We start from the raw sequence: 12377 nt of genomic DNA, 5'->3' as shown, positions 1-12377 counted from the left end.
TTTTTCTGTGCTTATTTTTACTTTTATTTTATTTTATTTGTTTATTGATGTATAGTTGATTTACAAAGTTGAGTTAGTTTCTTGTGTACAGCAAAGTGATTCAGTTATACATATATATATTCTTTTTCATATTCTTTTCTATTATGGTTTATTACAGAATGTTGAATACAATTCCCTGTGTCATTCAGTAGGACCTTGTTGTTTATCTATGTTATATGTATTTATATTTATTTCTCCCCTCTTCCCCTTTGGTAACTGTAAGTTTGTTTTTTATGTCTGTGGGTCTGTTTCTGTTTTGTAAAGAAGTTCATTTGTATCATTTTTTAGATTCCACATATAAGTGATATCATATGATATTTGTCCTTCTCTGACTTAACTTCACTTAGTATGATAATCTCTAGGCCCATCCATGTTGCTGCAAATGGCATTACTTCATTCTTTTTTATGGCTGAGTAAGCTTATTTTTAAATGTATTTGACATCATACTTTATATACAATTATATAACATACGCTTTCACGTAACATTTTAACATAAGTATTTCCCATGTCATACAATTTTTTGGTAACTGTTGAAGGTTTGCATAGCATGCCATTGTATCGATGTACTTTCCTTTAAATGCCCAACAATAGGTAAATGGTTAAGTAGATTGGTTCTTGGTTTTTACTCTTATAAATAATGATACTGTGAATGCCATTGTGCCTAAATCTTTGCATTTTAGATCATTTCTTTCTTTTGTAATTCATTTGTTTATGTCATTTTCCTATTTATCTAATAGATGTCTCAAGTATTTTTTAATTGATGTATATAAAATTGCCTTATGTATAGCTCATATATGAAGGGCTATACATAAATCCTTTTTTTTTTTTGCGGTACGCGGGCCTCCCACTGTTGTGGCCTCTCGCGTTGCGGAGCACAGGCTCCGGACGCGCAGGCTCAGCGGCCATGGCTCACGGGCCCAGCCGCTCCGCGGCATGTGGGATCTTCCCGGACCGGGGCACGAACCCGCGTCCCCTGCATCGGCAGGCGGACTCTCAACCACTGCGCCACCAGGGAAGCCCATAAATCCTTTTTTATATACATCAGTATTTTTGTTTGTTTATTATAGTATGGAGTTTTTACATTTTGGGGTTATTAAATCTATAGCATGTTTCCTTGGTAAATTTTGCACTACTTTTAAGCTTAGAACATCCTTCCTTATTTAGAGCACATATGAACAGTAAATATAAAATCTCAAGATATGAGATTGACTGCAGTGGGTTTTAACATATATCAGGCTGTACATTGATTTTGGTTTTATTCCTTTCCAATAACTAATTTTTTTTCTGGGTGAGAAAGCTTGATTTTATTCCTATATGATATGTCTTAACTCATCCTTAGCCCATTACACAATAGATGCTTAATTTATGTTGTGTGAACTGGAGTCCTTGGTTTACTTGTTCCTGAACCTTACCTGTACCTTGGTTTTTGGTTTCCATGAGACAGTTTTCATTAGCTTTATCACAAAGTTCTCTTGCTGGCATACGCTAGCCTGCTTTCTCTCAGCCCTGAGTGGACCTGCTGAGTGATGTAGCTCGTATTATCATGTTAGGAAGATACACAGCTGTAACTTAAATACTACGGCTCATTTCAGAGGGAGTGCCTGTCTGTCCACATTGGCCAAGCTGGCGTCCAGATTGGGGATGCCTGTTGGGAGCTCTACTGCCTGGAACACGGAATCCAGCCAGATGGCGTTGTTCTCGACGGCAGGCAGTATCCGCAGGCACATGCCAAAACGGAGCCTATGGGTGCATCTTTCGATTCCTTCTTTTGTGAGACCAGAGCTGGGAAGCACGTGCCCAGAGCACTCTTCATGGACCTGGAGCCAACTGTTGTAGGTAATGTACATTTTACGTTCTAGTGTGTTTAACCGGGTCCACAACCCAAACAAGCAAGTATCAGTGGGTGGGATCATCAGATTACATGAATCTATCTGAACAGGATCATATGGCCCTTTTCCAAATTTAGAGCATCTCTCAGTGGACACTTAGGGTGATCAGCATGACAAACAAACCCAAAGGGAGGACTAGCTTAGCCTTCTTTCTCTGTGTGATGAAAAGAACAAAAACCTTGTTAGTTTCTCCACACAATCGACTGTAACAGAACACTAAATCTTTTCCTGGGTTTGAAAGCCAGTTGCTAGAAGCTTCTGACAAAGAATCTGAAATTTGGCATTACCTGCTTTTAGAGAATAGAATAGTTGAACATGATTCCAAAGAAGGAAGGAGCTAAATAACTCTTCTAATTGTGGGGAAATGATGATTAATGATTATAAAATGATTACTTACGATTATTAACAGCAAATGTTGTAGTATCTCGTGCAAAAACACTTGAAATGGAGCTGGCGAAATGCTGGGGAGAGAAAGGGTCTTGCTGACTTCAGAGAAGACTACAGAGGAGGGTGGGTTTGGGTTTGGTACTCTGTATCAATTATTTTCCGCTGTGTAAGAAATCGCCTCCAAACTTAGCAGTTTAAAAGACCAACAACCATTACTTTCTCCATGAATCTGCAGTTTGGACAGGGCTCAGAGGACAGCTCCTCTGGTCCATATGGTGTCAGGAAGGTAGACTCAAGTGGGAGCCGGAAGATTCACTTTGAAAGTGGCTCACTCGCTTGGCTGGCGAGTTGGTGCTGGCTGTTGGCTGAGAGTTAAGCCAGGGCTGTGGGGTCTCTGTGGGCTGCTCGTGCGTCCTTGTGGCATGGTAGCTGGGTTCCAAGAACAAGCATCCCACGAGAACAAGGCAGAAGTCCATGCCATTTTTATAACCTGGCCTCAGAAGTCACATTGTGTCACTTCAGCTGTCCTCCATGGGTTGAAGCGGTTACAAAGATCCATCCTGGGAAGGGATATAGACCTCACCTCTTGATACAGAAATAGTGAGGTTCTAGAAGCACAAGTGAGATAGGAAATATCATTACAGTCTTCTCTGGAAAATACAATCTGGATTGGAGTTCATTTCCTCATCAGAACGAAGTCTGAATCAAGTAACAAACTGATGGAGAAAGTACGTTGATGTCAACGTGAGGGAAAGGATAGAAAGGTTTTTTAAATTAATAGGTGGAAGTTAAGAAATGTCAAGGCCAAGATTTATATTGATTCAGTATTACTCTGCTAAATGTTGTGAAAGAATTAAAAATAAGGAGCTACTGATGGCTTCAAGAACAGGCAAGACTAGTGTGGAACCTGAGAGAGGCAGTCACGTCATATTCTGACTTGAGTTATAAGTGCCCTAAGAGAATATCTGAATTTTCATTTCAAACAAATGGGAGTTTGCAACTGTGAGCTTTAGCTGGAGTCTGGTGTGCCATGATCCTGGGCAGGGTAGAATACGTCCCCAGAGGACCTTGGTAAATGTGGCTGAAGGAGCAACGTGAGAGCCCACACCCCAGCATTGTGAATATTGTAGCAGATATTTTAACTTGTGCTAATCCAAAGACCTAGGCAAATAGGAGGACCCAGGATCAGAAGCTAAGCAAGCTGGAGGAGAGACAGTCGGCAGGCAAAGACCAGAAGAAATTCCCCAATCCTCTAGAACTCAGCCTGGAGGGAGGGCAATTTTGAGGATCTTGAGCTGGTCCAAACAAAACACCATAAGCTCCAGGGTTTAGAGAGGAGGCACTGATTTTCCTTGTTTTATTCAACAAATAAAAATGCCTCATATGGCCAGACACTATCTTGACATTGGAGAGATATATAGTATCAGTCTTCCTGGAGCTTACATTCTAGTGGGGAGCAGACCTATAAAAGCCAAATAGTGTGTCTGGTGGCGATCGGAGCATGGGGAAAAACAAAGCAGGGCCACAGGGGAAGGGAATATTGCGTGTGAGCTGAGGGGGCTGTTTTTCAAAAGGAACGTCAAGGAAAGCTTTACTGAGGAGGTGGTGTGTAGGAATCTGAAGGAAGTGAGGCCTGAGCTTTACCTCTATGGAAAAGATCAGAAAAGACCTTATGGACCAAGTGATAGTTCCTCTGAGTCTGGAAGACTGGGCAGGGGGATTTTAATAGTTCACAGGTGAGAGAGATGGAAACCATGAGCAAAGACACATCCAGACACCCGTGAGTGTTGTTTCAGCTTGAAAATGAGGAGGACGTTGATATAGGGGAGTCCTAGAAGGCTTAACCTGGAATGGAGGGTAAGGAAGCCAAGGAACCATCAAATAATAATCATGTTTAAAAACCACCAAAGTCCCTGTGGATGCTGGTTAAGGATGCTGGGCCAGGTACATGGTCTCTGAGCAGGGTGGAAACATGGCAGAAATTTGTATACTTGTGAATGGTGGTGCTATATCACTGATCTCCCAGAAAGTGGATTTTACTGAAGGAATTTATGGAACTAACCACCCTCAAGAACTCAATTGGACATTGTCTTGAAGAAGCAGGCTTCCATAGATTCCCTACTTAAACTGAACTCAGCCTTATTGCTTCAGGTGAGAAGCAGGTAGTCTACCTGGAATTATATGCCCACTTGTTTGTAAATATATCTTTAAAACATCCCAACTTTGGTGGTTGTTTTTTGGTGTGCATATGTTAGTTAAAAGTAATTTCAACTCAGTTTTATTAAATTTAAACATTTAGGGGTGTACCAAATTGTGGTCATATACATGGTCATACACAGGAGAGCAAGGTGTACTGAGGGGACCACCTTGCTCTTAGAAAATGAATGCTTTTCCTCTTAGGCAGGAGCTTCTAGGTATCTGATGCCAAGGCCATTGAGGTACATCTGCATAAATACATGACATGAAGCCATTATCATTATTATTTGTAATTGTTATATGGGCCATGCATCATGCTCTGTGGTCTTTAATCCTCATGAAAACTCACTGGGGTAGGTCTTGCTATCATCCTTATTTGTGAGAGGATATAACTGGGGCTTAGAGACACTAAGTAACTGCTCTATAGCTAAGTGAGGAAGGCCAGCCATGCACCCAGGGAACTGATTCTTGAGCACATGCTCTGAACTGCTATGCAATGCGTATCCCACCCGCTATAACCAGGGCAACATTCCCAGAGCCTCCCTAGCCCTCAAATACCGCTGCGTCGATCTTCAGGAATCACGCTGTTTGGATAATTCTAAGGTAGGTGAGTGTGACCTGGCCCTTGGACATGCTGTGTCTTGATGTTTTCTTGGTTTAAAAGGGAATGAAACCAGCAAGGGTTATGCTTGGTTGTATGGAATACTGACATCTTCACGCTATTTCCCTGCTTCAGGCATTTGTGTTAACTGCACCAAGTGGTGTGGGCATTTGAGTTTGCATGCTTCTCTCTCTCTTTTTTTTTTAACATCTTTATTGGAGTATAATTGCTTTACAATGGTGTGTTAGTTTCTGCTTTATAAAAAAGTGAATCAGCTATACATATATCCCCATATCTCCTCCCTCTTGCATCTCCCTCCCACCCTCCCTATCCCACCCCTCTAGGTGGTCACAAAGCACCAGCTGATCTCCCTGTACTATGAGTCTGCTTCTCACTAGCTATCTATTTTACATTTAGTAGTGTATATATGTCCATGCCACTCTCTCACTTTGTCCCAGCTTACCCTTCCCCCTCCCCATGTCAAGTCCATTGTCTATATCTGGATCTTTATTCCTATCCTGCTCCTAGGTTCTTCAGAACCATGGTTTTTTTCTGTTTTTTGTTTTGTTTTTTTTAGATTCCATGTATATGTGTTAGCGTATGGTATTTGTTTTTCTCTTACTGACTTACTTCACTCTGTATGACAGACTCTAGGTCCATCCACTACAAATAACTCAGTTTTGTTCCTTTTTATGGCTGAGTAATATTCCATTGTATATATGTGCCACATCTTCTTTATCTATTCATCTGTCAATGCACACTTAGGTTGTTTCCATGTCCTGGCTATTGTAAATAGAGCTGCAATGAACATTGTGGTACATGACTCTTTTTGAATTATGATTTCCTCAGGGTATATGACCAGGAGTGGGATTGCTGTGTCATATGGTAGTTCTATTTTAGTGTTTTAAGGAACCTCCATACCGTTCTCCATAGTGGCTGTATCAATTTACATTCCCACCAAGAGTGCAAGAGGCTTCCCTTTTCTCCACACCCTCTCCACCATTTATTGTTTGTAGATTTTTTGATGATGGCCATTCTGAATGGTGTGAGGTGATACTTCATTGTAGTTTTGATTTGCATTTCTCTAATGATTAGTGATGTTGAGCATCCTTTCATTTGTTTGTTGGCAATCTGTATATCTTCTTTGGAGAAATGTCTGTTTAGGTCTTCTGCCCATTTTTGGATTGGGTTGTTTGTTTTTTGATATTGAGCTGCACGAGCTGCTTGTAAATTTTGGAGATTAATCCTTTGTCAGTTGCTTCATTTGCAAATATTTTCTCCCATTCTGAGGGTTGTCTTTTCATCTTGTTTATGTTTTCCTTTGCTGTGCAAAAGCTTTTAAGTTCCATTAGGTCCCATTTGTTTATTGTTGTTTTTATTTCCATTTCTCTAGGAGGTGGGTCAGAAAGGATCTTGCTGTGATTTATGTTGTAGAGTGTTCTTCCTGTTTTCCTCTAAGAGTTTTATAGGGTCTGGCCTTACATTTAGGTCTTCAATCCATTTTGAGTTTATTTTTGTGTATGGTGTTAGGGAGTGTTCTAATTTCATTCTTTTACATGTAGCAGTCCAGTTTTCCCAGCACCACTTATTGAAGAGGCTGTCTTTTCTCCATTGTATATTCTTGCCTCCTTTATCAAAAATAAGGTGACCATATGTGCGTGGGTTTACCTCCGGGCTTTCTATCCTGTTCAATTGATCTATATTTCTGTTTTTGTGCCAGTACCATACCATCTTGATTACTGTAGCTTTGTAGTATAGTCTGAAGTCCGGGAACCTGATTCCTCCAGCTCCGTTTTTCTTGTGAAAGCCTCTTTTTAAGCATATAACTAATCATATAGATTGGTATGCTTTTCCAGCACACAGCTGGCTCTTTATCTTAAAATGCAAAAGTACCATGCATGTGTGGTGGGTTGAATGTTGTCCCCCCAAAACTCTGCACCCACCTAGAACCCTAGAATATGAGTTTATTTGGAACTGGGGTCTTTGCAGATGTACATAGTTAAGATGAGGTCATACCAGATTAGGGAGGCCCTATGTCCAATGATCTGGTTGGATATATGGGTGATATATGGCCCATATAACAATTATAAATAATAATGATAAAATTGGCTTGATGACATGTATTTATGCAGATATACTCCAATGGACTTGGCATCAGATACCTAGAAGCTCCTGCCTAAGAGGAAAAGCACTCATTTTCTAAGAGCAGGGTGGTCCCCTCAGTACACCTTATGAGAAGAGAGAACACACGGACAGGAAAAGGGGGCATTGTGATGGGGGCATGATGTGATGTAGCTGCCGGCCAAGAACTCCAAGAACTTGTATGCAGTCACCAGAAACTGGGAGAGAGGCATGCGGCCATTTCTCCACCAGAGCCTCCAGAAGGAACCAACCCTGTCGACATCTGGACATTGAACTTACAGCCTCCTGAACTATGAGGCAATAAATCTCACTTGTTTTAAGCCACCAAGTTTGTTGTATTTTGTTACAGTAGCCCTGAGAAACTAATAAAGGGTGTATGACGGAAAAACGTGCTTTCAATTTATATGGGGATAATTATACCTTTTCCTCGATTAAGAAGGGCCAGTTGGGCAGTTTAAATCCATTTCTTTATAGGACATTAGAAGAGAGAAAGCGAGTCAGGGTTCAGGGCTGTGCAAGAGTTAGGGGTGCGATGGAGTGGACTGCACTGACCTCCTTTCCTCTTGGCAGATGAGATCCGTGCAGGCAGGTACCGCTCACTCTTCCACCCGGAGCAGCTCGTCAGCGGAAAGGAGGATGCTGCAAATAACTACGCCCGTGGTCGCTACTCTGTGGGGCCAGAGATCCTCGATCTGGTGCTGGAGAGGCTCCGAAAGCTGGCAAGTGGCTCCTCTCTCCTTCCACAGGCAGTGCCTGTGTGCCTGTGATCCTGCGGGAACCGCCCAAGCAGCACTTTCTACCTACGCCTCCATCACCACCCAACCTCTCCGCTGGGAGCCTCCTGCGCATGCTCAAAGCTGGGCTGGTCCTGATGTGGGCACTGACTACCTTCCTTACTAGGCAGGGGAAAGAAGCCTTTGCACTTACTGTACAGCCCCCATCGACTATTTTGTTTTTCTTTTTATATTTATGAGGAAATATTTTATTTTATCTCCCCCCATTTTATTGAGGTATAATTGACCTATAACATTGTGTAAAGTTAAGGTGTACATCATGGTGATGTGACACAGGAATATATTGCCAAATGATCACCACAGTCAGGTTAGTTAATACATCCATCCCTCACATAATTACCTTTTTGTGTGTGGAGACGACAACATTTAAGATCTGTTCTCTTAGCAGCTTTCAAGTTTACAACACAGTGCTGTTAACTACAGTCACCATGCTGTACATTAGATCCCAATAACTTAATCATCTTATAACTGGAAGTTTATATGCTTTGAGCAGCATCTCCCACCCGACCCCAGTTCCTCACAACTACTATTCTACTCTCTGTTTCTATGAGTTTGGCTTTTTTCGATTCCACATATAAGTGAGATGATGCAGTACTTTTCTTTCTCTGTCTGACTTATTTCACTTTGCTTAACTGCCCACAAGCTCCATCCACGTTGTCACAAACAGCAGGGTTTCCTTCTTTTTAGTGACTAGCCCCCATCTACTCTTGCTTCTGCTGACTCATGGCATATCTTTTTATCAGAGACTTCCAAAGATCTCTAAAACTTGTATTTTCCAATAGTTACTAAGATCTGTAAAGTTAACAGGAGGCACATCCTACCTGGAGATCAGTTACTCTTTACTGACAGTTAATTCTTCCCTAAGGACCTGTGTCTGGAGAATCCTTTGTCTAGTAAAAATTTTGGTATTTGGCATAATCATTAGGGAATACAGTACCTTTTACACGAGCACAGTAGATTGGGTAAGAAAATGAAAGGTACTTCATCTACTGGGGGGGGATTATATTACTTCAATATTTTGCTTGTCATTTTCTTTGTTTTTGATAAAGACCTTACTTTAGATCACATACAGATAAATTCATCAGGGGTAGCAAAAGACAGTTGAATATTTATGCTTTGCTTACAGTAAAACTCTAAGCACTTCCCCCACTCCAGAAGTAACTTCTCAAGTATGTTTCAAAGTAAATATGTTTGTGATGAGTTAGTGATGGTAAACCAGTTCTTTCTGAAAGTTTCTGTTTGTTTTGGGGTACTAGTTGTGTCCCACGGTTACCACTGCTTCTGGGTTTATTTGGCTGAATTCTTATGTCCCTTCTACTTTCCCTAGGCGGAACAGTGCAGTGGTCTTCAGGGATTTTTGATTTTCCGAAGCTTTGGAGGCGGCACTGGATCCGGATTTACGTCTCTCTTAATGGAGCAGCTCTCCAGAGACTACAGCACGAAGGCTAAACTGGAGTTTTCTGTCTACCCAACCCCCCGGATCTCCACGGCTATAGTGGAGCCTTACAACACCATCCTCACCACCCATCCCACCATAGAGCATGTGGACTGTACCTTCCTGGTGGATAACGAGGCCATCTATGACATATGCCATCGCAAACTTGACGTTGAACACCCCTCTTATGCCAGCATCAACAGGCTGCTGAGTCAGGCAGTATCTTCCATCACTACTTCCCTCCGGTTTGAGGGGCCCCTGAACGTGGACCTGATTGAATTCCAGACCAACCTCGTACCTTACCCTAGAATACACTTCCCCATGACCAGCTTCGCCCCCATCATCTCTGCGGACAACGCCCACCACGAGGAGCCCTCTGTGTCAGACATCACAGCTGCTTGCTTCGAGTCCTCCAACCAGCTGGTCAAGTGTGACTCTCGCCTGGGGAAGTACGTGGCCTGCTGCCTGCTCTACAGAGGGGATGTGGTCCCCAAGGACGTGAACACGGCAATTGCAGCCATGAAGACAAGGAACTCTGTCCAGTTTGTAGATTGGTGTCCAACTGGATTCAAGGTGGGCATCAATGGTCATCCCCCCCGGGCAGTGCCGGGAGGGGACCTGGCCGAGGTCCAGCGGGCTGTCTGTATGCTGAGCAACAGCACGGCGGTCGTGGAGGCCTGGGCCCGCCTGGGACACAAGTTCGACCTCATGTACGCCAAGAAGGCGTTTCTGCACTGGTACATTAGGGAAGGCATGGAGGAAGGCGAGTTTGTAGAAGCCAGGGAAGACTTGGCAGTCTTGGAGAAGGATTACGAGGAAGTGGGGCGAAGTTTCTGATGCAGATCTGACTGGTGACAATGAATGCTAAGCTTAAGTGTCACGCTTTACACTTAAAGGCTAGAGTTCCCTTGATGAGCAGAAAAAGGAAATTAAGTCAAGCGAGACCCCGAGTTCCAATCAAATGGGTCCATATTAACAATGAGCCCACATTTCCTTGTCTGTTAGTGTCACTCAGCACTGCACCCTGTGAACCTTCTAAGATTTGGAGTCCTTTGAATTTCTGGGGCTCACCTTTTTTTTTTTTTTGTCAGAATGGAAACCTGGCTTTCTTCTTTGCTTTTTCAACCAAGTGACTGTGAAACCCTAAAGTGAATGCTCTTCCTTTCCTGTTCCTGAGATGGAAAATAGCATGTAATGATTATTAATGTTATTTTCCCATATATATATTTTGTACATTGATTAAATAATGAATATTTTCAATATGAGTCTTTTCCTTCTTCCAAGGCCTTAAGGTCTCAGTTTGCTTTTTATACAGACGAACAAATAAACAAACAACAAGAATATTCTTGGGTTTTTCAGAAGTTTGAATCCGTGTGTGCTGCAGGTCAGAAGGTGAAAGTGATTTCTTTCCGCTCCTCTGTCCTTGAGGACGTGTTCTGGAAGCATGGCCAGCAGAACCCTGCGTGGGAGCCATTTAAGATGTTGAGAAAAATTGCAGATTCTTGAGCTTCGTTATGGACTTGCTAAATGAGAAGCCCTGGGAATTGGAGGGAGGGTCATCTGAGGATTTAAGTTCAAAAACCACTTCATGGAATTAACTTTGGGTATTAAACTGACTCATGTTCAAACAGGTGATAATTTAAAATGGACAAAACAGCTATAAATGCATTAAAACGACTAGCTAGATTTTAAAGATCCATGATGTTTAGTCTACTAGTTGGAAGTAAGATAAGACACTGCAGAGGTGCTCGCTTGGGCTTAGGTGTTGCTCTCGAGCTGATTGTAGGTAGGTTTCAGGTGCCTCGTTCATCTACAGCGCTGACCTTTCAGCCTGGGCCCTCCAGTTATGCTCTCTTGGTCTCCACGTGGTCTGTGCTTTTGGTCCGGCTGGACAACTGAAGGTAACAGGCTCTAAAGCCTTGGCTGGAGGCCTAACGTTGTGGTTCTTGTTGTGAGATTTATCAAAGTGCAATGCTACCACCTTCTTTTTGCGTGTGCCACCTGGACCCGAGAACTGCCGCTCCATCTTTAACACTTTCCTGGTAGATGCTTTTACAAACCAAAATCACTGCGCTGAGATGTGGCCTCTAAGAGCTTCATTCCAACAATGTACCACTTTGCTTATTTTCAACTCACACTGCTGTCACCACGGAGGCTAATGACTGCAGTTTAGTGGAAGTATTTTTTAGACACTCTTCCCCATGTTCACACGCATTCCTTTCAAGCTACACCGCTCACCCCTTCCCAGCACGTTTTTTTTCTTTTCTTCCTCTCTCCTCTGCCTCTGCTCCTTCTCACTACTTTCTCTCTTCTTTCCTTCTGTGACCGTGGGGTGTAATTCCGACTTCAAACCCAGATCAGACGTCACCTGTTGCCTGTGGCCTCTTGGGAATATAGGGAGAGTGGAGATACACTATGAGGTTTCTCACTATATTGAAAATACTGTAGTAAATTCTCATTGATGATATATATTTTTTCATGTGAATATCCTACATAGTAGTCTGAACGTTTAGTAGGCTTTTACTAAGAAAAAATATTTTTATGTACATGTGTTATTCCTCTCTTTGGACACTGGAGGGCGCTAGTGAAATGCTTAAATAATTGCCGTTCGTATGTTTTTTTTTAGTGTTCTAGAGGGCACTTGCATATGTGTGTGGGGGGGGCGTGCGCACATGTGTGAAAAGACATTTAGAAAACTCAAAAAAGAACATTTAGAAGTTTCCTTTTGTTTTTAAAAATTAATAAACTACTAAAATTAAGCTTAAAATCCTAAACATTTCTTAAATTTTTAAGTTCAGCTTGTAAATCTTATTATTTCTAAGTTTAGCAAAGTTAAATAATCACTTTTAAAGGGAATATGTTTGAATTTTTGGTGCCCTTTGCAATCTTAGATA

General features: G+C 42.1%; 1 protein-coding gene across 1 annotated transcript; it reads left to right on the top strand.

The window, feature by feature from the left end:
- Window positions 1–9459: 9459 nt before the first annotated feature.
- TUBAL3 (tubulin alpha like 3) lies at window positions 9460–10320 on the top strand (the record flags this gene model as incomplete). Its single annotated transcript, XM_082649579.1, has 1 exon — window positions 9460–10320. The coding sequence occupies one exon, from the start codon at window positions 9460–9462 to the stop codon at window positions 10318–10320; it is 861 nt and encodes a 286-aa protein (XP_082505705.1).
- Between the last annotated feature and the right edge of the window lie 2057 nt (window positions 10321–12377).

Source organism: Grampus griseus, assembly GCF_964374135.1.
Source record: "Grampus griseus genome assembly, chromosome: 2".
Taxonomy (NCBI): Eukaryota; Metazoa; Chordata; class Mammalia; order Artiodactyla; family Delphinidae; genus Grampus; species Grampus griseus.
This window is presented reverse-complemented; position numbering and strand designations above follow the sequence as displayed.